The sequence below is a fragment of the Lynx canadensis genome, chromosome B3 (genome assembly GCF_007474595.2).
Source record: "Lynx canadensis isolate LIC74 chromosome B3, mLynCan4.pri.v2, whole genome shotgun sequence".
NCBI classification, from domain to species: domain Eukaryota; kingdom Metazoa; phylum Chordata; class Mammalia; order Carnivora; family Felidae; genus Lynx; species Lynx canadensis.
The window spans coordinates 84,415,769-84,443,196 of record NC_044308.2 but is presented as its reverse complement, the minus strand read 5'-3'; the positions used below and the strand labels follow the sequence as shown (position 1 = coordinate 84,443,196).

General features: G+C 37.0%; 1 protein-coding gene across 2 annotated transcripts in view; it reads right to left on the bottom strand.

Annotated features, from left to right (window-relative positions):
- Positions 1-27,428, bottom strand: part of LOC115516370 (protein only RNase P catalytic subunit) — a 134,268-nt gene that overhangs the window by 74,951 nt on the left and 31,889 nt on the right. For both annotated transcript variants that reach the window (XM_030318943.1, XM_030318942.1), the window contains exon 5: positions 7,688-7,795. In XM_030318943.1, the coding sequence (XP_030174803.1) occupies positions 7,688-7,795 (108 nt within the window). The remainder of the gene's footprint in view (positions 1-7,687; positions 7,796-27,428) is intronic.

Below are 27,428 nucleotides of genomic sequence, written 5' to 3'. Positions count from 1 at the left end.
GACAACTTAGGAAAAATGAATAAATTCCTAGAAACATATAAATAAATAAAGCAGGAAGAAAGTGAAAATTTGAACAGACGAATTATCAGCAATGAAATTGAAGCAGTAATCAAAAAACTCCCAAAAAACAAAAGTCTAGAACCAGACAGCTTTATAGGCAAAATCTACTAAACACTTAAAAATGAGTTAATGCCTATTCTTCTCAAACTATTCCAAAAAATAGGAGAGGAAGGAAAACTTATAAATTCATTCTATGAGGACAACATTACCCTCATACCAATACCAGATAAAAGATTAAAAGAGAGAGAGAGAACTACAGACCAGTATCTCTCATGAACACAGATGCAAAAATCCTCAACAAAATATTAGCAAACTAAATCCAACAATACATTAAAAAAATCATATACCATGATCAAGTAGGATTTATTCTGGGGATGCAAGGGTGGTTCAATATTCACAAAACAATCAGTATAATATATCACATCAATAAAAGAAAGGATAATAAACATAAGGTCATTTCAATAGACACAGAAAAAGAATTCAATAAAGTGTAACATCTATTTATGATTAAAAAAAAAAACTCTGCAAAGTAGGTCTACAGAGAATGTACCTCAACATACTAAAGACCTTATATGAAAAACCCACAGCAAACATCATACTCAAAGGGGAAAAAGAGAGCTTTTCCCCTAAGGTCAGGAACAAGACAAGAATGTCTACTCTCACCATTTATATTCAACATAGTACTGGAAGTCCTAGCCACAGCAATTTGACAACATAAAGAAATATAAGGCATCCAAACTGGTAAGGGAGAAGTAAAACTCTCATCATCTGCAGATAACATGATATTATATATAGAAAACCCTACAGACTCCATCAAAAAACTACTAAAAGTGATAAATTCAGTAAAGTTGCAGGATACAAAATCAATGTAGAGAAAGCTGTTGCATTTCTATACACTAATAAGGAAGCAGCAGAAAGTGAAATGAAGAAAACAGTCCCATTTACAATTGCACCAAAAACAATAAAAAATATCTAGGAATAAACTTAACCAAAGAGATTAAAGACCTGTACTCTGAAAGCTATAAAATGCTGATGAAAGAAATTCAAGAGGACACAAAGAAATGGAATAACATTCTATGCTTATGGGTTGAAGAACAAATATTGTTAAAATCTCTGTATTACTCAAAGCAATATACAGATTTAATGCAATCCTTATCAAAATACCAACAGCATTTTTCATAGAACTAGAATAATCAATCCTAAAATTTGTATGGAACCACAAAAGACCCCAAATAGCCAAAGCAATCTTGAAAAAGAAAAAAAGGGAAGGTATCACAATTCCATACTTCAAAACTTACTACAAAGTTGTAGTGGTCAAAACAGTATGGTACTGGCACAAAAACAGACACGTAGATCAATGGAATAGAACATAAAACGCAGAAATAAACTCACAAATATACGGTCAATTAATCTTTGATAAAAGAAGAATGAGTATACAGTGGGAAAAAGACAGTCTCTTAAACAAATGGTGCTGGGAAAAGACAGCTACATGCAAAAGAATGAAACTGGACAATTTCTTACACCATACACAGAAATAAACTAAAAATGGACTAAAGGCCTAAATGTGAGACCTGAAACCATACAAATCCTTGAAGAGAGCACATGCAGTAATTGCTCTGACATTGGCCCTAGCAACATTTCTCTAGATAGGTCTCTTGAGGCAAGGGAAATAAAAAGCAAAAATAAACCACTGGAACTACATCAAAATAAAAAATTTCTGCACAGTGAAGGAAAACAGTCAACAAAATTAAAGGGGAACCTACTGAATGGGAAAAGATATTTGCAAACAACATATCCTATAAAGGGTTAGTATTCAAAATAAATAAAGAACTGATATAACTCAACACCCCCAAAAAACAAACAATCCAATTAAAAAATGAGCAGAAGACATGAACAAACATTTCTCCAAAGAAGACATCCAGGGGAGCCTGGGTGGTTCAGTCAGTTAAGCATTGGACTCTTGATTTCAGCTAAGTCATGATCTCATGGTTGTTGAGATTGAGCTGCACTTTGGGCTCCACACTGAGAGTGGAGTCTGCTTGGGATTTTCTCTTTCCCTCTCTCTCTGCCTCTCCCCTGCTCGTGCACTCTCTCTCTCAAAATAAATAAACATTCAAAAAAAAAAAAAAAAAAGACATCTAGATGGCCAGCAGACACATGACAAGATGATCAACATCAGTCATCATCAGGGAAATGCAAATCAAGTTACATGAGATATTTCCTCACACCTGTGAGAATGGTTAAAATAAAAAACACAAGAAACAGCAAGTGTTGACGAGAATGTGGAGAAAAAGGAAGACTCTCACACTGTTGACGGGAACGCAAACTGGTGCAGTCATTGTGGAAAACAGTATGGAAGTTCCTCAAAAAATTAAAGTAAAAACTACCCTATAATCCAGTAATTGCACTACTGGGTACTTACCCAAAAAATACAAAAAAACACTAATTCAAAAGGATACATACACCCCTATGTTTACCGCGGCATTATTTACAATAGTCAAACAACGGAAGCAGCACAAGTGTCCATCGACAGATGAATGGATAAAAAAGAAATGGTATATATATATATATATAATGAAATATCATTTAGCCAAAAAAAAGAATGAAATTTGGCCCTTTTCAACAGCATGGACAGAGCTAGAGAGTATAATGTGAAAATGAAATAAGTCAGAAAAAGACAAACACCAGGGCACCTGGGTGGCTCAGTGAATTAAGTGTCGGACTTTGGCTCAGGTCATGATCGCGCAGTTTGTGCGTTTGAGCCCCACATTGGGCTCTCCACTGTCAAGCATGGAGTCTGTTTCAGATCCTCTGTATCTCTCTCTTTTCCCCTCCCCTGCTCATGCTCTCTCTCTCTCTCTCAAAAGTAAACATTAAAAAAACTTACATTAAAAAAAAGAAAAAAGAGATAAAGACAAATACCATGATTTCACTCATTTGTGGAGTTTAAGAAACAAAACAAAACAAATGAGCAGAGGGAAAAAGAGAAAGACAAACCAAGATACAGACTCTTAACTACAGGGAACAAATTGATGGATTTACCAGAGGGGAAGAGGGAGTGGGTGGGTGAAGTAGGTAATGGGAATTAAGGGGTGCACTTATCATGAGGAAAAAAAATTTTTTTAATTAAAAAAAATTTTTTTAAAGGGTAGTTCACTAAATATTCAGTTTGCTAGCTGGATTCAGCTATTTTATTTTCTCCAAAATGACTTGCTTGTCTAGATTTGGCCTCTGAATCAAGATTAAACTTTCTAAAGGGTCATTACCTTAAAAGGTCATTTAATCTTATACCCATGCCTTGGGGGTGCCATTCAGGAAGGTAATTCTTCAATGTCATTAAGAGTTCTCTGGAGATCATGACCTGAGCCAAAATCAAGAGTCAGAGGCTTAACAGACTGAGCCACCCAGGTACCCCTTTTTATGTGCTCTTTTAAGGTGCTTCCATCTCAAATATTTTATTTTTTTAACTGTTTATTTAAGTTTATTTATTTGAGAGTTTTGAGAAAGTATGTACATGAGCGAGGGAGGGGCAGACAGAAAGGGAGAGAGAGAATCCCAAGCAGTTTCTCTGTGCTGTCAGTGCAGAGCCCGAAGCAGGGCTTGATCTCAAGAACTGCGAAATCATGACCTGAGCCAAAATCAAGAGTTAGATGCTTAACCAACTGAGCCACCAAGACACCCCTCAAATATTTTTAAATGGGTAGTTCTTTTTTTTTTTTTTTTAATTTTTTTTTTTTCAATGTTTATTTATTTTTGGGACAGAGAGAGACAGAGCATGAACGGGGGAGGGGCAGAGAGAGAGGGAGACACAGAATCGGAAACAGGCTCCAGGCTCTGAGCCATCAGCCCAGAGCCCGACGCGGGGCTCGAACTCACGGAGCGCGAGATCGTGACCTGGCTGAAGTCGGACGCTTAACCGACTGCGCCACCCAGGCGCCCCAAATTCTAGATTCAACATATTTTTTTTTTTAATGTTTTTTTTTTCAACGTTTATTTATTTTTGGGACAGAGAGAGACAGAGCATGAACGGGGGAGGGGCAGAGAGAGAGGGAGACACAGAATCGGAAACAGGCTCCAGGCTCTGAGCCATCAGCCCAGAGCCTGACGCGGGGCTCGAACTCACGGACCGCGAGATCGTGACCTGGCTGAAGTCGGACGCTTAACCGACTGCGCCACCGAGGCGCCCCTTAAATGGGTAGTTCTATACCTTTTAGAATTTCGTTTTTATTGAGAGCTTTCAACAACTGTGAATTAAAATGCAGATATATAGTCATTACACAGTTGAAGCTCAATTAGGTAAGAAAATGGAAAAACACTGCAAGGAAATAAAACACTGACAATGATTATTGTTGAATGATAGGGCTATATATAATTTTATTTACTGTAATTTCCAAATTTTCTACATGCATTACTTTTATAATCAGAGGAAACTAAAATTTCTTAAAATCATCACATTAGGGGCGCCTGGGTGGCTCAGTAGGTTAAGCATCTAACTTAGGCTCAGGTCATGATCTTGTGGTTCTTGAGTTCCAGCCCCGCATTGGGGTATCTGCTTTCAGCACAGAGCCCGCTTTGGATCCTCTGTCTCCCTCTCTCTGCCCTTCCCCCACTTGCTCTCGCTCTCTCTCTCTCAAAAATAAACGTAAAAACATTTTTAAAAACATCATTGCATTTAAAATTTTTCTTAAGTTTTTTGTAGTACTGCCTTCAATTCTCAATTATTATTTGAATACCTGACCTAGATTCAGTCTAATACTAAGGCAGAATTTTGTATTTTAATTCTATTTACATAGATGATACGACGGAAAAAAACTGCCAAATAAGGGTCTACTGAAAGCAAGAATTACGGTTCCAGATAGGAAATCAATCTGAATAGTAATCAGAATAATAGTTACACCTATTAGATACTTACAATGTGCCACATGCTTACATATATTAACTCATTTATTCTTTATAACATCTTTGTGAGATAGGTACTATTATTATCTCCATTTTACACACTGGGAAACTAAGGCACAGAGAGGTTAAGTAATTTGTTCAAACCATGAAAGCTACTGAAAGTGGAAGAACCAGGACTAGAATTCAAAAAGTCTGACTCCGGAATCCTTATTCTTAACTTCTAAGCTAAAATTCTATTTACAAGATTAACAGAAAAACTGGGAAGCTAGTTCTGACAACCTACAAAGTGTTAAAGAATAAAACTAAGCCACAAGAGGGTCTGACAATAGATATAAAAAAAAGGGGGGGGGGAGAGGCCTATGAGAAATATGATATATCTGTATTTTTTTAAATATAAATCTCTAGATTCGGAGATTTGACAAAAAACTTGAGAAGGAAATTTTTTCCTTTTTCCTTATTCAGGTTGCATCTCTAAGCTGAGAGCCTCTGAGCTGCAGTTTCCCAAATATAATACCAATGTACTGCTACAAGATAAGGGTGCTTTTACGAGCTGAGTAATAACAGTTACCTGTCCACATAAAGTGTTGTTAACATTAAATTATTTTAAGAGTGAAAGCTAAAAGTGGTGGCAGCTGCCTATGATTTCATAGGTTAATCTTTGTTCTTTGCCTCTTGGTTTGCCAAAATCTGCTAAGATCTTTCCAAATGTAAAAAATTTTCTCCTATAGGGGCACCTGGGTGGCTCGGTTGGTTAAGCGTCCAACTTCGGCTCAGGTCATGATCTCGTGGTCCGTGAGTTCGAGCCCCACGTCGGGCTCTGTGCTGACAGCTCAGAGCCTGGAGCCTGTTTCAGATTCTGTGTCTCCCTCTCTCTCTGCCTCTCCCCTGTGCATGCTCTGTCTCTGTCTCAAAAATAAATAAATGTTAAAAAAAAATTAAAAAAAAATCTCCTATAATACTAGGGGATGTATCCACTACAGCATTTTCAACGTGTTACTTTCCCCAAAAATGTTCACCCAATTTGGGCTATATATTTCTGGCAAGCCAATTTTTACTGCTTTGTGTGAAGCTGAATGTCAAATAAAAGGTAAACAAATACAAAACTTTACACAGATTAGCTGAGGAACTTCTGATTTTGAGCTCCACCATGTACTAGTGATAGTAATTTTATGCTTCATTTTCTGGCTTTGCCCTTTTCAATATTGCTGCCTCAAATAACCCTTCAAGTACCTAAAGGACAAAAATATTTTCAACTTGCTTTTGTGTTTTTTAAAAATAAAGGATTGAAAAGTACATAATATTTGACCATAAAATGTAGGCATAAAGGATAGACATATAAAGAAATTTCTGTAAATCAACCTCGCCTTGTACTTGTAAGCTTTTCTGAGTATAAATGGCCAACGGGGACTAGTCGCATCTCTGAGAAAAAGCTTTTAAATTGGCAGTAATTTTAAGAAATAACACAGATTAACTACAGATGAATCGCCATAGATTGCCCAGCAGTACGAACCACAAGCTAAGCTTGAAATCCAGGAGCTGTCTACAATTTAATTCTGATGTTATGACTGCTTTCTACAGATTTACTATACAAAATTGGCTTCACTTTTCTAGTATTCTAATCTATAAAAATGAGGATTAAAATAATTGCTATAGAGTATAAAAACTGCTATAAATTATATGTAAAATTTTATATAACTGCTATTAAAAATCATGATATTCCTATTAGAAACTACAGGACACTTATAAACTTATAGAACAAATGATTACTTTACAAAAAAAAGAGCTGGTTAGATTCATTTATGAACATACTATGTTTGGAAAAAACAAGTATGGGTATATTAACATCTCTTAGTTTATGTTGAAAATTTTCAAATAGAGGAATGTGACTCACAGGGAAATGACAGAGTAACCCCAAAGAAAGAGTAGAGATGTAGAAAAAGGTTAGTTAAGGGGCGCCTGGGTGGCGCAGTCGGTTAAGCGTCCGACTTCAGCCAGGTCACGATCTCGCGGTCCGTGAGTTCGAGCCCCGCGTCGGGCTCTGGGCTGATGGCTCGGAGCCTGGAGCCTGTTTCCGATTCTGCGTCTCCCTCTCTCTCTGCCCCTCCCCCGTTCATGCTCTGTCTCTCTCTGTCCCAAAATAAATAAAAAAACGTTGAAAAAAAAAGAAAAAGGTTAGTTAAAGGTTATATAAGTAAAAAAGCTGAGGGCACTTGGGTGGTGCAGTTGGTTAAGTGTCCGACTTCGGCTCAGGTCATGATCTTGCAGTTCATGAGTTCGAGTCCCACCTTGGGCTCTGTGCTGGCAACTTGGGAGCCTGGAGCCTGCTGTGTCTTCCTCTCTCTCAGCCCCTCCCCTACTTGTGCTCTCTCCCTTTCTTTCTCTCTCTCTCAAAAATAAACATTAAAAAAATAAAAAAAGAAAGAAAGAAAGAAAGAAAGAAAGAAAGAAAGAAAGAAAGAAAGAAAGAAAGAAAGAAAGAAAGAAAAAGGGCTGAAATGGCCCTCTACTACATGGCTTTTTAATCACTCGTGGCCAGCCTATAAGAGTCACTTTCTTGCCAGAGATGAAAACAGTGAATCTTAGATAAGTGGTTGGTTACTGTGACACCTTTAGGAACTTATTTTTAGAGGAAGGAAAAATGGGGAGTTAACACATCCAAGGAAGATCACAAATAAGTACAGTAAATATTTCTAGAGATTTGGAATAACAAAATAAAACTTGTACTTACAACTTGAGATTCACGAGCTTTAGGAAATGTTTTGGCAACATTGAGCCCATCAATGACAATATCAAAAGGAGGACAGCATTTTACAAAGTTCTGAAATCTCTCAAGTTCCTAAAAAAGAAAAGCCAGATAAAACAATAAAACTTAGCAAGGGCTTTATCATAAACACACTGTTATGACTTTTATTATTGTTCTGATAAGTAAATATATTCATCCCTTAAAAATACACACAAAAAGGGGCACCTGGGTAGCTCAGTTAATCACCCGACTTCAGGGTCTGGTCATGATCTCACAGTTTGTGGGTTCAAGCCCCGCATCGGCCTCTGTGCTGACAGCTCAGAGCCTGGAGGCTGGTTCAGATTCTGTCTCTCTCTCTCTCTCTCTCTGACCGCTCCCCTGCTCTCTCTCTCTCAAAAATAAAAAAATAAACATTAAAAAAAATTTTTTAAATGCACACAAAGATACTTTCAAAATGAAATCCAAAAAGACCAGACTAATAAATGCAACCACATGTAATTAACTGATATACCTTATAATCTCATAGCACTGTACACTTCCTAGAGTACTTTCACATGCTATTTCATTCGATCTGCACCTAGCTATTGCCTACTAAACTGACTTACATGGTAGTTATGATGAGAATGAAATGTCAAAATCTCTATATCCTGTTCTGTATGCCAAGGAGAAGTAAACCTCAGATATGTCAGTCTACTAGTGCAACTGTGTTGAAAGAACAAGGCTCTACAATAGCTCTTTGGTCATCAAGAGGTTTTTATTTACTTCTGGCTATTTTGAAGAGTTGGGTTATTCAACAAATATTTGTGGGGCATCTACTGTGTGCCCAGCAGTTACCAGACAGATAAAACTCTAACTTAGTGGAACCTGCATTTTAGTGGAAGGAGACATAAAATAAACACATAAGTTAATAAATTATATTAAATGTCAAATGTGATGAGTGCTATGGAAGGAAGAAAAGGAGGAGAAGGAGCTCCATTTCTGGTAATGATGGAATAGTCTGTCCTGGACTATGAGATAATATAAATTTTACATAAAAACCAACTATTTGAAGATACTAGACAATGACCAAAAGCAGGCAGAAATTAGAGGAAATGCAAAATGTGAACGACAGTATGGTGTTTTATTATTATTCTTCTTTTAAATCTTTTTTTGAGAAAGAGGGAGAGAGAGCATGCACAAGTGAGGGAGAGGCAGAGGGAGAGGGAGGGAGAGAATCCCAAGCAGGCTCCATGCTGAGCATGGATCTCGACGCAGGGCTAGATCTAATGACCTTGAGATCATGATCTGAGCCAAAATCAAGAGTCAGACACTTAACTGACTGAGCCACCCAAACTTACAGTTTTAAAATAAGTCATAAGGATGTAAAGTACAGCATAGGAAATATAATCTATACTGTAGTAACTTTGTATGGTGACAGATGATAACTATACTTACCTCAGTGAGCATCAATGTATATAAATGTTGAATCACGGGGCGCCTGGGTGGCGCAGTCGGTTAAGCGTCCGACTCACAGGTCACGATCTCGCGGTCCGTGAGTTCGAGCCCCGCGCAGGCTCTGGCTGATGGCTCAGAGCCTGGAGCCTGTTTCCGATTCGTGTCTCCCTCTCTCTCTGCTCCCCCATTCATGCTCTGTCTCTCTCGTCCCAAAAATAAATAAAACGTTGAAAAAAAAAAAAAAAAAAAAAAAAAAAAAAAATTTAAATGTTGAATCACTATGTTGTACACCTGAAACTACTATAATGTTGTATGTCAACCAGGCTTCATTTAAAACTAAATTAATTAGGGGCGCCGGGTGGCACAGTCAGTTAAGCGTCCGACTTCAGCCAGGTCACGATCTCGCGGTCCGGGAGTCGAGCCCCGCGTCGGGCTCTGGGCTGATGGCTCAGAGCCTGGAGCCTGTTTCCGATTCTGTGTCTCCCTCTCTCTCTGCCCCTCCCCCGTTCATGCTCTGTCTCTCTCTGTCCCAAAATAAATAAACGTTGAAAAAAAAATTTTAAACTAAATTAGTTAAAAATAAAATTAAAACAACCACTAATCCATATGCATGCTTTCATTTCTCACTTGACTTCTTTAGCTTTTCTATCCTTGCCAACTCCAGTTGTATGGGACCAACCTCTTTCCTTTCTACTCAGCATAACACTTTTTAAAAATTTCTTTGCTCAAATATATTTCCTGAAAAATGTTTAGAAAGTTCCAACTAATATCAAAACTAACTAAATAAAGTTGCAATAGGAATACTGTTTTTTATAAATGGAAATAAAACTATCAAGGAGAATTAAAACAGTTTGCATACAATATGACCATTTCTTGTTTTGTCTGAATGAACCAAGGGAAACAAAACAAGTGCATTAAATTCTAAAATTCAGGTTTCACTAATTAACATGGAAAAGATTTCCCACTATACTTCCAATATATCATTGTGGTGCTGCTCTTAGTACTATGTTGTATTCACCTCAGGAGTAATGACAAAGCAAGGCAGTTCACCGTGACTGGCAAAATGGACATTTGGAAAATCAAGAGTCAGTACTAGATAACTTACAAAGTCCCCTTCCAGTTCCGATATTCTATGTTAACAAGACTTGGAAATCCCTTAAAATCACAGAATGGAAAAGGTTATACTCGTGATGGTTTGTTTGAAAGGTGAGTCTCAGGAACCTCTGTGCAATCACAGAATGTGTAGTAAAATTCCATCTGGAGATTTAGCCTCCTGATTCGTATCTAATACACAGAAAAATTTTAAATGTCAGATTGGGCTTTTCCCCCATTATGAAATCTCCATTTACTAAATATTACCAGTCGAGGAGTAACAATTTATTACTTTGTAATACTTTCTGTGTGTATCCAAGATGCTCACTTTTCAAAATAACAAGTTTATATGTCGTTGCACTCAAAAGCCACTGAGCAGATCATGCTGATAAGGCATGACAAAGAAAGAGGTGACCTACTGAGACAGCATATTAACTATGGCATAGGCCTATACAAATCTGCAAGCTTAAGTGTTTTAATGGAGGGTAAATTTAAATTATTTCTTTCTAGTGCTGCTGCTGGGATTGTACTTGATTAGATTGGCTAATGATTTAAAGTATGAAAATCCACCAATCTTTTGATCATTTGTTTCTTGACTAACAAAAGAAGTTCTTTTGAAAAAAATTTATTGATACATAATTCATATACCATATAATTCACTCATTTGAAGTATAGTAAAACCTTGGTTTGTGAGCATAATTCCTTCCAGAAACACGCTTGTAATCCAAAGCACTTGTATACCAAATCAAATTTCCAGAACCATTGGCTCAGTTGTGATCATGCCATCTCAGTTTTAATCATGTGATCACGCATTCGGCATCACTTATTATTCATGTTGCAAAACATCGTTCGTTTATCAAGTTAAAATTTATTAGAAATATTTTCTTGTCTTGCAGAACACTTGCAGAACAAGTCAGCTGCAATTCAAGGTTTCACTTGTATACAATTCACAGGTTGTGCAACATTACTACAATCCAATTTTAGTTCTGTCTTTCCTACTAGAAACTCCATGCTCAGCAGTCAATCCCCATTCCACTACCTTACCACGTGGCAAACTGAATTATACAAATATATAGTCTTTTGTGACTGACTTCTTTCACTCAATATAATGTTTTCAAGGTTCATTAGTATTATAAATGAGTACTTCATTCCTTTCTATTGCCAAATAATATTCCATTGTATGGATTATACCACATTTTATTTATCCATTCATTAGTTGATGGACATTTGGATTATTTCCACTTCCATCACAATGCTGCAATGAACATCTGTGTACAAATTTTAGATGGATGTACGTTTCATTACTCTTGGGTATACATCTAGGAGGGAAACTGTCATGAGCTACCATATGTAATAATAGTAACTCTCTGTTTAACTTTTTGAGGAACTGCTAGACTGTCTTCCAAGTAGCTATACCATTTTACATTCCCAACTACAATGTACAAGGCTTCCAATTTCTCGACAGCCTCGCCGATACTTGTTATTTTATGTGTTTTTTATTATACTCATACTTTCAGATGTGAAATGGTACCTCAGTGCGGTTTTGATGTACATTTCTCAAATGACTAATGATGTTGAGCATCTTATTGTGTGCTCATTGGCCTAAAAGGAATTCATTTGTGTGACATATAGGCTTTACAAATTCAACATATATTTCCTTCAATAAAAAGTCACAACTTCTATCATCTTTACTCATTTTACACTTCTAGGCTTAAATCTAAGAGGTGTTACTGCATAGGAAATACAAACACCATAACTTGCAATAGAGATTGTTAGCTCAAATGTCTACAAGGACCAGGCAGGTGACCTAAATAAGTAAAATGGGCCAAGTCTATGAAAACACAACAGAGCAGGCAAAATGATAAAGGGCAAATAGTGTAAGTCTCATGGTCCAAGATTCTATAGAAAGAAGTAAAGGCTGACAAACTGGAGAATGTAGGTCCCTTACAAAGGGAGTAGCCCAGTGCTCAGTCCAGCTAATTGCTGCCACATGAAATAAATACTCAGGGCTAGGAGATTTAATTTTTCAAGGAAAATAAAAAATCTGGCATTTTGAAACACTGTTAAATAACTATTAAAAAGAATAAAATACAAAGAAGCTCAAACAAAAACATTTTGGGGCTAGATTCCACCTGCAGACCACAAGTTTATAATACATTCACTTGGTCAGTCATAGATTTTCATTGAGCATGTGTTATGTTGCCAAATAATATTCTTCTTCCTAGGAACAGAACAGAATAGTGAACAAATTCACTGAGCTAAAGAAATTTATATATTAGTAGAGGAAACAAGCAATACCAAGTTAACAAATAGATATTTAATTTTAGGTAGAGAAAAGTGCCTTGAAGAAAATTTAATCAGGGCAGGGTGTTAGCCCAACTCTTCCAAGCCCCTCTCTACTTTAGATATGGTGAAAGGAAAAGGTCTTTCTAATCAGGTAACATTTAAACAAAGACTTGAATGAAGTGAAGGGGTCAACAACCATGCTTCCTCTGAGGGAAGAGCCTTTTAGGCAGAGGAAAGAACAACCAAGGCCCTTAACTAAACACCAAAAGCTTTGAACATTTGATGATTAATGATTAGGCAATTTGAAAGTTCAAATAACTATAAAGTTTTTATGTATTATGTTTTGAGTTTAAGTTTTAAAAATTCAATTCTTATTTATTACTACAATATGGGAAAGAGGAAATAATGTAAACAATTCTAAAACAGCTAATCAAAAGTTTTAAATTCTGTATCATATCCAATTTCTTATTTGAAACAAAGAAGCAGAATTGATATTTATTGTTTTGTAGTTGTTACCTAATCATAAATGAGTAGCAAAAATGATCCAAATATGTGCATCAAAAAAAGAAATAAAGGAATGGGACAGCATATACATTACACAGATGATTCCAGCACCTGCCATCACAGATCTGACTTCCTAATTATAAATGACTCTCACAATATACATGGCAATAGGAAATTGACTCTTCTATTTATTACTCCTCCTACATTATGGATGAGAAGGCAAAGAGGTTAAGCAACTGATTTTTCTCAACAAATGATATTCCAAGAGATGCTAAAACTTCTCTTTTACCTTTCTACCTAGAAGAGGTTAAATTCTTCAATTTTTTGAAATGATGGTCCATATGTTTATAGCAGTTTACTTAGGAGACTTGATATAAACCTCACCAGGAAATTCAAAACAGATCTCTCTCATTATTGTATTGAGTTAACATCCTCCTCTACAATGGCCCAACTCAGGGGAAACAGGACTACAACAATGTATACTCAAAACTTTACATCATAAAAGAAACAATGAACTCAACATGTTAATTATATCCAATGTACTACAACAATCATTATATTTTCCAAAGATTAGAAGAAAGGGAGTATTAAAACAACTGGCTTTAGTCATAACAGATATGGAAAAACAGGGGAATACCAGCTATTTTGGTGGGAAGCACTGTTCTTAACATGGAACCACAATAAAAAATCCATCTCTGCATCTAATGGACAAATTTCTTTGCATACCTTCTTTACCCCCATGAGATACAAATAAGTGTGAAATAAAAGAACACTAAAATGATTGCCTTACTGTAGCCAAAGAAAAACGAAATTGTATGTCTAGAAAATGTCACTGCAATCTAACAAACTAATAGTCTTAGAAAGCTTACACTCCCTTAATAACAAGTTATATTTTAGGAGATGTTTTTCATTTAGTAATTATAGCTAGAACTACTATACTATGGCTACTCTGTTTTTAAATACTTACAATCTTATCTGAGTTTTCTGATTCCAGAAAGATGAAAAAAAACCCCAACAAACCCTTTCTGCCAGAAGTTTCTAAAAGGCTGTGTAAAATACAACAAAAATACCTATGCATGGTTGAACTTGAAAGAGAGAAAGAAAGAAAGAAAGAAAGAGAAAAAGAAAAAGTATCCCAGTGCCAGAGATAAAGCCAAATCTGAAAATCAGAATGGTAAGGATAAAAATTGATGCTAATGTTGTCTAGGAGACAAGAAAAGAAATGGAGTGGGTATTAGCAAACAGGAGCCTGGTTTCTGATACCACCATGGAACCTGGAGATATATCAAACCTTCCAAATGAAGGGGAGAAATTGGAAGTGAATTCCCGAATAAAAGAGGAACCTTTACAGATGGGAACCCTGATGTCAAAACACAATACACCACCCTTTCTATCTCTACCAGGGATCTAAGTAGGAGGAAAAAAATCCCTGAACAAAAAGAAACTCCAGGTTTGTGTTTTAAATGTGTTTTAAAATGTTCCACTGAGAAATTACATAAAAACTAGTTCTGATCCAGAGGCGCCTGGCAGGCTCTGTCAGTAGAGCATGTAACTCTTGATCTCAGGGTCATGAGTTCAAGCCCTATGTTGGGAGTAGAGCTTACTTTAAAACACACACACACACACACACACACACACACACACACACACACACACCTGGTTCTGATCCAGTAACATCTCTTGGACACTTGGCAGAAGCAAATACCAAACCTCTCCAGAGAGATAATACCAATAATCTAGGCAACAAAGGGACACTCATAGAAAGAGCAAGTCCTAAAACCAAAACTCACAATTTAACATTAAAAACACAAGAGTAAACAATCTACCATGTGGGAGTCTTCTGACACACCGAAGGATTAATGCCCAAAGAGTTCAGGCAAAAGGAAAAATGGAGAAACCGAAGAGACAATATAAAATATGTAAAAATAATTAAAATGTACAAAAGAATCAAAACTGTAAGAAAAGAAAGAGACCATGAAAAAAATGAAGCGAAAACAATTGAAAGAGAAGTTCTAAATTAACATCCTAAAATAACTAACTGAAACTAAACGGATGGGAGAAAATCCAAATGTCCATCAGTTGGCGAATGAACAAACTCTGATGTATTAACACACTTAAATACACTCAGCAATGAAAAAATAACTGACATGTAACAAAAACTCAAAAACACTATATTTCAAACTAAATCTAATATATTGTAAAAACAATATTTTTTAAGCATTATTTTAAGTTAAAGACAAAAACATTACAGATTATATGATTCTATTTATACACAACTATTAGTAAAGACAAAACTACAGAGACAGACAGCAGCTCAGTGGTTGCTGGGGTTATAGGAGTAGGAGCAGGGACTGACCTCCAAAGGGCATGATGAAAGTTTTTGGTGAAAGAAGTATTCTAAAGCTGAATCATGGTGGTAGCCACACAAGTATATAAATTTACTCAAAATCATTGAACTGTTCACTTAAAATGGTGAATTCTGTGGTCTGTAAATTATTGAAACAATAGGGGAAAAGCCCAGAAATGAATGTATAGAGAGAAGAACAGACACATATGAGGTAAGGAAGTAGTGAATTAGAAGATAGATCTAAAAATGTTACCCAGAATGCATTTCAGAAATATAACAAGATGAAATAATATGAAAGAAAGAGTAGGAGCACCTCAGTGTCTCAGTCAGTTCAGTGTATGACTTCAGCTCAGGTCATGATCTGAGGTTCGGTGAGTTCGAGCTCCCACATCAGGCTCACTGCTGTAAGCCTGTCAGCTCAGAGCCTGCTTTTGGATCCCCTGTTCCCCTCTCTCTGCCCCTCCCTGACTTGTGCTCTGCCCAAAATAAATACTAAAAAAAAAAAAAAAAAGAAAGAAAGAAAGAGTAGAGACATAGAGGAGAGTGAAAGGGTCTCACAATGTCTAATGGGAATTTCAGGAGAGGCAATATTTGAAGATATAAGGGCTGAGAATTATTCAGAAGTGATTCAAGATATGAACATCAGATTCAAGAAGCTCAGTGGAATCCCAGGCAGGAAAAAGAAATACATTCATACTACATATTCATAGTGAAACAGCAGAAGTGAAAACAATTTTAAAGAGCAACAAGGAGGATGGAGATGATATACAGAACAAAAATTGGACTGATAGGGCACCTGGCCTGGCTCAGTTGGAGGAGTGTGGGACTCTTCATCTTGGGGTCATGAATTTGAGCCCTATATTAAGTGTAGGGATTACTTAAATAAAAAACTTTAAAAAAAAAATTGGACCAAAGCAATCTTCTCAATAGTAACTAAATAGAGACCAGAAGATATTGCAATACTATCATCAAAGTGTTGAGGAAAGACATTTAAATTTCATGTAATTAAACTATCATCAAATAGACATTACAGACAAGAATAAATAGTTTACCACTCTCATCCTGTCACTGAAAGGATGGTATTCAGGAAGATGGCCCAACAGGAAGTTTGGGGTTCGGTGAGAATGTGAGGGCTAGAGCTATTATATCTTGGAGTCCTTGGCACACAGGTGCTAGAGAAACCAGAGTGGGTAAAATGGCCAGAAAGGAATGGGTAGTGTAGCAAAAGCAGAAAGCAGAAGTTCAGAAACAACAAAAACTCAGGGGATAGGGACATATTTTATTAGTGTTTATTTATTATTGAGGACAATTCAGTTGCATTTATGAAGAAAGAGACCTGGCAAAAATAAAAGAAATGCAAGAAAAAACGAATTGCAACTACAGAATTTAAATCTCCATGAAAAGCCATAAAGATTAGATGAGTAATTTACCAGAACATGGATTTGGTGAACCAACTTTGAGAAATTCTACAAGAATGCAGAGGGAAAAGAACTAAAAGAAATGTTAAGAGAAAAAAAACATTATAGATACAAAGGACAGAGAACAGAGACAACTTAAGCCTCACAACAATGAGGAATAAATCAGACAAAAAGATGAGAACTGGGGTGCCTGGGTGGCTCAGTCCGTTAGTGTCCAACTTCGGCTTAGGTCATGATCTCACAGTTCATGGGTTTGAGCCCCATGTTGGGCTCTGTGTTAACAGCTCAGAACCTGGAGCCTGCTTCAGATTCTGTGTCTCCCTCTCTCTCTCTTTGCCCTTCCCCTGCTCATGCTCTGCCTCTCTCTGTCTCTCAAAACAAATAAATGTTAAAAAACTGTTTTAAAAAGAACAAAAGATGAGAACTAATCATTTAAAAAAAATCTTTCCTAATATTAAACAAAAAATCTAAGTCTTTAAGGATTTCATGAAATTCAGGGAAACTTAATGAAAAATTCATCTAGTCCTCTTCTCACAAAATTTTTAATTTTGAGGTTGCAGAAAATCCTATATACATCCAAGTCAAATAAGAGTTACAGAAAGACTTTTTATAGGGTTTTCTATGTGACAAGCAGATCACAACATAGAGAAAAACAAGAATTCTAAGCGTCTTTTCATATATTAACTTCCTCCTTCCTAAAAAGTGGTTAGGAACTTAACAGATTAGGAAAATGAAAGCACAGAGAGTTAAGCCAGTCACATAACTAGTAAGTGGTGGACTTGGGATTTAAAACCTAGAAGTCCATGCTCTCATATGTTCTACAACAGCTCAGAGAAACCCAAATCAAGCTGGCAACCACAAAAACCAGAAGACAACCAAATGACTATGTTTGAAGATGGTGGAGTAGTCCTCAGAAGGGCCTGAACCCCACAGCACCTGCTTCGGAATAATTTTTCCTTCTTCCTGGACAGTACATACTAATAAATTGTGGCCTATGCTCTTTTTTTCCCATTTTATTGGAGAAATAAATGACACACATCACTGTACTACGTTTTAGGTGTACAGTATGAAGATTCGCTTTACATATATTGTAAAATGATTGTCACAATAGATTACTTAACATCATTTCATATAGGTACAATAAGAGGAAAAAAATTTTCTCCTTGTGATGAGATCTCTAAAGAGCTACTTCCAAACAACTTTTCCTAGATATCCTACAGCAGGTTTAGCTACTGTCATCATGCTGTATATTACATACCGAGTACTTATTTATCTTATAACAGGAAGTTTGTATCTTTTGACCATCTTCCCCTATTCTCCTCGCGACCTCCTGCCTCTGGTAACCACAAGTCTGATCTCTTTTTGTTTGAGTTCGGTGGGGGTTTTGCTTTTTTTTTTTTTTTAATTAGATTCCACATGTAAGTGAGATCATAACAGTGTCTTGTCTGACTTATTTCATTTAACATAATGCCTTCAAGGTCCATCCATATTGTCATAATGGTAAATTTCCTTGTTTTTTATGACTAAATAATATTCCCGTCTGTGTGTGTGTTGTGTGTGTGTGTGTGTGTGTGTGTGTGTGTGTGTAACTTCTTTATCCATCATCCATCGATGGACAGTTAGGTCATTTCCCTGTCTTTGCTATTGTAAATAATGCTAAGAAGATGGCAGTGTAGATATCTTTTTGAGTTAGTATTTTCATTTCCTTTGGATATGTTCCCAGAACTAGAATTTTTAGTTTTTTGAAGAACTTCCATATTTCATACTGTTTCCCATAGTGGCTGTACCAAATTACAATCCCACAAACAGTACATAAGGATGTCCTTTTCTCCCATATCCACACCAGTATTTGTTATCTCTTGTCTCAGGACAATGGTCATTCTTTTTGTTTGTTTTAGAGAGGAGAGAGTACATGTACAAAGTAGGCAGAGGGAGAGAGACAGAATCTTAAGCAGGCTCCACACTGAGCACCAGACCTCAATCCGGGGCCTGATCCCAAGACAACTGGGATCATGACCTGAGCTGAAATCAAGAGTCAGATGCTTAACCAACTGAGCCACCCAGGCTCCCTGAAGATGGCCATTCTAACAGGTGTAATGTGATAATCTCATGTGGTTTTAATTTGCATTTCCCTAATAACTAGTAATGTTGAGAATCTTTTCATGTACCTATTGGCCATTCATATAACTTCTTTTTTTTTAATGTTTATTTATTTTTGAGAGAGAGAGAGAGAGAGGAGAGAGAGAGACAGCACGGATGTGGGGGAGGGGCAGAGAGAGGGAGACATAGAATCAGACTCCAGGCTCTGAGCTGTCAGCACAGAGCCAGATGTGAGGCTCGAATTACTAACTGTAAGATCATGACACGAGCTGAAGTCTCGAGCTGAAGTATCCTATGTTGATGAATTGGAAGAATGAATACTGTTAAAATGCCAATACTATCAAAAAGCCATCTATAGATTCAATGCAATCCCTATCAAGATTCCAACAGCATTTTTAAAATAGAAATAGAAAAAATACTCCTAAAATTTATATGGAACACGAAGACCCCAAGTAGCCAAAGAAATACTGAAAAAGAACAAAGAACAAGGCATCATACTTCCTGATTTCAAGCTACACTATAAGACTATAATAATTAAGACAGTATGATATCAGCCTAAGAACAAATACACCCGTGAACAGAATGGAGAGCCTAGAAATAAGTCCAAGCATATACAGTCAACTAAAATTTAACAAGGGGAGCCAAGAATATTCAATGGAGAAAAGATAGTCTCTTCAATAAGTGGTGCTGGGAAAACTGGATATTCATTTAAAACAATGAAACTTCACCCCTATCTTAAACCACTAACAAAAATCAACTCAAACTGGATTAAAGACTTAGATGTAAAACCTGAAACCATGAAACTTCTAGAAGAAAACAGAGGGAAAAAGCTCCTTCACATGGGTCTTAGTAATAATTTTTTGGAAATCATACCTAAAGCAAAGCAATAAAATAAAAAGTAGGACTACATCAAGCTAAAAGGCTTCTGCAATAGTTTGAAAAATATTTGCAGCCCATATATATATGATAGGGAATATGAAAAATATATAAAGAACTCAAACTCAATAGCAAAAACCCCAAATAGTCCAATTTAAAAAGCGGCCTATGTACTTTTTTTTTTCTTAAAGGTTTTTATTTTGGGGTGCCTGGGCAGTCCAGAAGGTTCGGTGTGTGACTTCCACTCAGATCATGATCTCACAGTCCTCAGTTCGAGTCCCACATCGGGCTTGCTGCTGTGAGTACACAGCCTGCTTATGATCCTCTGTCCCTCTCTCTCTGCCCTTCCTCCACTGGCACTCTCTCTCTCTCTCTCAAAAGTCAATAAACAGAACAAAAAAAGCTGTTCTTTTAGTTTTAAATAATAAATAAATAAAAGCTTTTATTTTAAACCACTCAGTGCTCATCAGGACAACTGTACTCCTTAATCCCCATCACCTATTTTACCATCACCCCCTCACTTCCCTCTGGTACCCATCACTTTGTTCTCTACAGTTAAGAGTTTGTTTCTTGGTTTACCTCTCTATCTCTTTTTTCCCCCTTGGCTCATTTGTTTTGTTTCTTAATTCCACATAAGAGAGAAATCATATGGTATTTGTCTTTCTCTTATTTTTGCTTAGTATTACACTCTCTAGTTCTATCCATGCTGTTGCAAATGGCAAGATTCATTCTTTTTTATGGCTGAGTAATATTCCATCACACCAACACACACACAGACCACACACACACACAGCCCACAACTTTATCCATTCGTCTATCAGGCTACTTTTTATTTAATTTTTCTTTTTAAATGTATTTTCTTATAAGATTTTGTTTAAATTCAAGTAATTAACATATAGTGTAGTATTGGTTTCAGGAGTAGAATGTAGTGACTCATCACTTACATATAACACCCAGTGCTCATCACAAGTGGTCTCTTTAATGCCCATCACCCATTTAGCCCATCCCCCCCCACCTCCCTTCCAGCAACCCTCAGTTTGTTCTCTATAGTTAAGAGTCTCTTATGGTTTGCCTTCCTCTCTGTTTTTTATCTTATTTTATTTTTCTTTCTCTTCCCTTATGTTCATCTGTTTTGTTTCTTAAATTCTACATGTGGGAAATCATATGGTACTTGTCTTTCTCTGACTATCTTATTTTGGTTAGCAAAATATACTCTGGGTTCTATCCATGTTGTTGCAAAGGCAAGATTTCATTCTTTCTGATTACTGAGTAATATATATCTCACATCTTCTTTATTTGCTCATCAGCCAATGGACATTTGGGCTTTTTCCATAAATTGGCTATTGTTAATAGTGTTGCTATAAACATTGGGGTGCATGTGCCTCCTCAAATCAGTATTTTTGTATCTTTTGGATAAATACCTACCAGTGCAATTGTTGGGTCATAGGGTAATTCTACCTTTAACTTTCTGAGGAAACTTCACACTGTTTGCCAAGATTGGCTGCACCAGTTTGCATTCCCACCAATAGGTTGAGAGGGTTCCCCTTTCCCCATATCCTCAACAATTGGGCTACTACCCTATCAGGACTATTGTAAATAATGCTGCAATAAACATAGGGGTGCATGTATCCCTTTGAGTTAGTGCTTTTTCTATTCTTTGGGTAAATACCCAGCAATGCCATTGCTGGATTGTAGGGCAGTTCTATTTTCCAGACTGGCTGCAACACCTTGCATTCAAAAGTGGCCTAAGTTCTTATACAAGGCATGCCAATCAAGACTACTATGTTCTCCTATAAAGTACTTGCAAACAATGGGAGAGAAATGCAAATGTATTTCTGAGTTCTTTTGTTGAGAAATTCTACTTGCTTTGAAGTGGTCTTTCCTTATTTATTTAGGATGAGATATCCCCCCTCCTCCTACTCCCCCCCTCCAAAAAAAAATGACTACTATAGACTAATGGGATTTCACCTGAATAGAATTCTAATAAGGTATTTTTCAACTGCGGGGTCACAGCTCAGTACTGGGTTACGAATTAGTTTCATAGGTTGCAACCAGCATTTGTGGGGGGAAAGTATACAATTAGATACAACACTGTACCAAGAGGACATAATTTTTTGTATGTAAATTTTTTTCACTTGTAACATTGGTTGTTACATAAAATATAGTTTTGTGCTTGAATTGTAGCCAAAAAAATTAAAAGTAATGAGACTCTGTCATACATACAAAACACGATTTTGTCCAAGGGAACATTATTAATACATTTTATCATAAGCCCTGTACTATTTGTCCCTTGAAAGTTTATTAAAATAAGGGTCAGAACTCTAAGGATTAATTCTACTATATTAAGATATATATAAAAACTACCAATAATCAAAACAGTATGGTCAGGTACACAGATTAATGAGTTAGAATAGAAAGTCCAAGACCCCGACCCAAATATATGAGGAATTTGATATATGTTAAAAGTGGGATACCAACCTACTAGAGGAAAAGATAGGTTGTTATAAAATGGTGTTGACACAACTAGGCAATTAGCTGGTGCAAAAAAAGTCAGTTGGAACTATACTACATCTACACCATAAAAACTCCAAATGCATCAAAAATGTGAGGGAAAACAAAGCAGTGGGGGAAACAAAAGGAGGATTTTTTTTTGGTTGTTGCTTTGTCATTTTTTAAATAATCTTGTAACGGAAAAGGTCTTCCTAAAAAATATTAAAGCCCAAAAGCCATAGAGAAAGTTTGACAAATTTTACTATTCAAAATTTTGCATGGGAAGAAACACGTAAGAGAAGGAAAGGAAAGAAAGCAAGAAGAAAGAAAAAGAAAGAAAGCAAGGAAAGAACGAAAGAAAGAAAGAAGAAGAAAAAAAAAACAAAAAAGAAAGAAAGAAAGAAAACAAGAAAGTCTCAAAAATTCAAATCATAATTTTTTCAGATAAAAAGCTCCTAAAAATCTATAAAACTCTCAGTAACTCAAAATCTAGCAAGACAGAAGCAAGCAGTTTGCAGAAAGAAATACAAGTGGTTTTAAAACCTATGAAAAAATGCTTACTTATCATTAAGAAAATGTAGGGGCACGTAGGTGGCTCAGTTGGTTAAGCGTCCGACTTCGGCTCAGGTCAATGATCTCGCGGTTCGTGCGTTCAAGCCTGCATCGGCCTCTGTGCTGACTGCTCAGAGCCTGGAGCCTGCTTCAGATTCCGTGTTCTCCCTCTCTCTCTGTGCCCTCCCCTGCTTATGCTCTGTTTCTCAAAAATAAACATTAAAGAAATTAAAAAAAAAAAAAAGAGGGGCGCCTGGGTGGCGCAGTCGGTTAAGCGTCCGACTTCAGCCAGGTCACGATCTCGCGGTCCTCCGGGAGTTCGAGCCCCGCGGTCAGGCTCTGGGTTGATGGCTCAGAGCCTGGAGCCGTGTTCCGATTCTGTGTCTCCCTCTCTCTCTGCCCCTCCCCGTTCATGCTCTGTCTCTCTCTGTCCCAAAAATAAATAAACGTTGAAAAAAAAAAAAATTAAAAAAAAAAAAAAAAAGAAAAATGTAAATTAATCCTATACTGAGATTCCCTTTTTTACTTCAGATAGGCAAAAATCAAAATGTTTGATGACACACTGGAACACAAAAGTGTGGAGAAACAAAAATTCTCATACTTTGCTGATCAGTATGTATATATATATACCGATAAATTTCTATGGAGGCCAATCAAAATTGATTTTTTCCATTGCCCTAGCAATTCAACTTGCAGTAATCTATGTTACGGTATCTTGGAATATGTGAGAAATTGCAAATGTGTAAGGTGATTCACTGTGGCATTTTTGCAATAGTAAGATTTAATTTAGACAACCTAAATATCCTTTAATAAGTAAATTATGGTCATTCTGTTAGCTAGGATACAAAGGGAAGTTATTCAAATAAGAGGGCTGAAAGCTATCAAACAGAAAGGAGAAGGAGAAGGGACAAAAGTAGGGAAGGAATGTATTTTGTTTTGCAGAATCAACAGTTCCAGCCAAAGAGACACTAATTAGGTGTTTCACTTGATAGCCCTTGCTAGTTGTGTCTTGCCTGACAGCCCTTTTACATGAGCCAGTTTGAGCTGGATTCGAGTTAAGGAGCTGTGCAGGAGGCCCGGGAGCTGACGTGAAGTTACCTTTAGCTTCTTATAATACTAACATCTCTTGCTATGAGCAGAGTTTTCTGCCATTGTTTGAACATACAATGTACGCACTAGCAGTTGCCATGCTAGGCATGTGCAACTGAACAAAAGCTGTCTGCAAACTCTCTGCCCCACCCCCTAACACACTGAATAAAAACTTTCTGTACTAATCCCAGAGGCAGGCAGGCTTTGGGAGCTATCTCCTTGTCTCCTTACTTGTAACAAGTAATAAAAGTTCTTTTTCTTTGCTTTCAATATTTACCTGGGTTGTGTTTAATTGATTGCCCTCCAAGTGGTAAACCCCTTGCGTTCCATTACAATCCTATACAATGCAAAACTATACAGCTAGAAAAAGAAGAGAGGAAGAAAAGGAAGAGGAGTGGGGGGAAGAAGATAATCTATCTTTTGCCTTGAAACACAATGATAGCCTAATATTAACTGCAAAAAGGACTGGAAATTTCCCTAAAAAAATTCTCAACTATCTAGAATTCAGAGTTGAAGACAAGTGTTCTCTAGCAGGTAAGTGTATTTTCACATAGATTTTTCTACTAAATATCCCAGACCAGAATGGTACATACTCACAAGCTTAAAGTCATTTTTCTTTTTTAAAATTTTTAAAATTTGTATTATTTGTTTTTGAGAGACATACAGAGAGAGCAAGCACAGGAGGGGGAGAGAGAGAGAGAGAGAGAGAGAGAGAGAGAGAGAGAGAATCCCAAGCAGGCTCCTCACTGACAGCATGGAGACCAATGCAGGTCTCAAAACCACGAACCACGACATCATAACCTGAGCTGAAACTAAGAGTTGGACTCCCAATTGACTGAGCCACCCAGGCACCCCTTAAAGTTATTTCTTAAATCTTGCATGGGCTTTGGGGAAACAGATCTGATTCGGGTAAAAATAGTTTAAAAATTAAACTTCCTAAGGGTGCCTGGGTGGCAGACCCAGTTAAGCATGCAACTCATGATTTTGGCTCAGGTCATGATCCAGGGTAGAGGATAGAGCCCTATGACGGGCTTCTGTGCTGAGCGTGGAGCCTGCTTAAGATTCTCTTTCTCTTTCCCTCTGCCCCTCTCCCTCTCTCTCTAAAATAAAATAAACAAATAAATAAATTAAACTTCTAGGTAGAATAAAAAGCTGTATTCTTTATAATCCCACTCTCCTTTCTGTTCATATCATACCCTGACTGAGTTATAAAGACAGCTAAGGGGAGCCTGGGGTGCTCAGTTAGTTAAGGGTCTGACTTCGGCTAAGGTCATGATCTCACAGTTCATGAGTTTGAGCCTCATGTTGTGCTCTGTGCTAACAGCTCAGAGCCTGGAACCTGCTCCAGATTCTGTGTCTCCTTCTTTCTGCCTCTCCCCCATTCGCACTCTGTCTCTCTCTCTCTCTCTCTCTCTCTCTCTCTCTCAAAAATAAACCTTAAAAAAATTTTTTTAAGACCAGCTAACAGAAAGACAAAAAGGCAATACATTAAAAATAATTTTAAAAATTTATTTTAATGTTTATTTTTGAGAGAGTGCACGCACGCAAGCAGGGGAGGGGCAGAGAGAGAGAGGGAGAGAGAGAATCCGAAGCAGGCTCTACACTGTCAGCACAAAGCCCAATGTGGGGCTCAAACCCATAAACCATGAGATCATGAACTGAGCCGAAGTCAGACACTCAACCAAACTAAGCCACCCAGGCGCCCCCAAAAAGGCAATCCCATTTTTAATTGCAGACTCCCAAATTAGAAAGGAAAAAATCAGACGAGGGAACATGACAAACCTGGCTCCCAGAAATGCTGGTTAAATCACTTTTTTTTTTAATTCTGCTTTAGTTAAAGGAGTTCATCCATGCTTACACATCCTGGAAATCCCCTCTACTTCACAACCAACCAGGAACCAGCTCTAGAGCACCAACACTGTACCTAACTAACTTCCCTCCTTCCTGGGAAGCAAACAGAAAATTTAAGTCCCTTCAATGGATGATCCCAAAACATACAAAATTTAAATATTGCACAGCTAAAGCTCATTGAGAACTTTCCCAGAAAAAAAAATCAGAAAATAAACACTTTTCAAACAAGGAAAAGTCTTAAAGAAAATTAGCACTATATATAGACAGAACTTGAAGCCCTCAAGAAGAATTCCCAGAGAAAAGCAATTACAGAGGGCTGCCCAAGGCTCTTTTTAAGAATCATTACTGATTTTTCATTGTCTACCCTAAAAAATGATCAAATTCAAAATGTTTCCTTTAACAATAACCTTGGACACTGTATTATTATTATTATCCCTCCCAGGAACAAGTACAAACCCTCAGAGGAGCTGTGGGGGTACTAAAGGAGCCGATCTGGGTTTGCATCTTCTCTGCTGGGCCACCCATTAGCTTATATGACTTTGGTCAAGTCACTGGACTTTTCTGGACCTCAAGATTCCTCTGGTATAAAGTAGAGCTACGTACCTACTTTAAAGAGCTATTGTAAGGACTCAATAAAATTAAGTGATTTGACTACAAAAAGTCTACGCTACACAAGCCTCTAACATGTGCATTAGGTAAATAGAAACAGTAGCACAAGTTTTACCAATAGTTTGTCACCAGATATAACTCTTTGGTTTTAAAAAAGGATACCAGGAAAATAACTATCCCTGCTCCTATCTTAACATCGTGGTAAAATAGATGGATCCCTATAAGTATCAATAACCTGCCTCCAGATGTGTGAGGAAAGCATGTCTACACTTCATTTTTTCCCCCAGGTGTTCTGATTCAGGGGCCAAAGAAACTGTTCAGCCCACCCCCTTCAGAAGGGCTTTGGTCTAAGACGAGATCCACTGCCTTTGCCGTACACAAGTAAAGATAATTTATAAACCAAATGTTCTCCCCTGGGATTGCCTGTCGTGCATCCTTGAAAACTACTTTATGCTTTACAATTGAATATATCTTCTGATTCTGTCCTCCAAACAACCCTCTTAGAAAAATGAGGATACAGAAAAAAAAAAAAAAAAAAAAGTTAATGACTACGTAAAAGATACAGAACCTCTATTTCTGACTCCTACTTAACTCATTACTTTATTGAGCTCAATAAGCTATTCTTTTCTTTATAAAGCAGAAACAACATTGTATCTGCAAAAGCCATCAAAGTTTAAAGTCTTCTCATTAGCAGTAAAGCTGAATGAATCTACTATCATCTACACTCATTTTTATTGCTAATTAAAAAAGAAAATGGTTTGGGCTGTCTTTTTGTCCTCTTTCAGTGAAAAAAAAAATCAGACTAGAAAAGGGAGAAGAGAGAAGGGAAAATTTTAAATTCCTGGGATTTCCTAGTGCCTGAGTAAACAATACAAAATCTGACTAAGGTAAAAGAAGCAGACAGTAAATCCCTGTGCACCACAGTAGTAAAAGTAGCCCACTGAAGCTGTCTACATGGAAGGCAGAAGGAACTGGGAAGTGATTTTCACTCTGAAAGAAATCCAAAAGATGAAAGACTGAAACAGTAAATGGGAGAGGCAAGAATACACAGGCAGACATCTTGGGGATATCCCTGGGA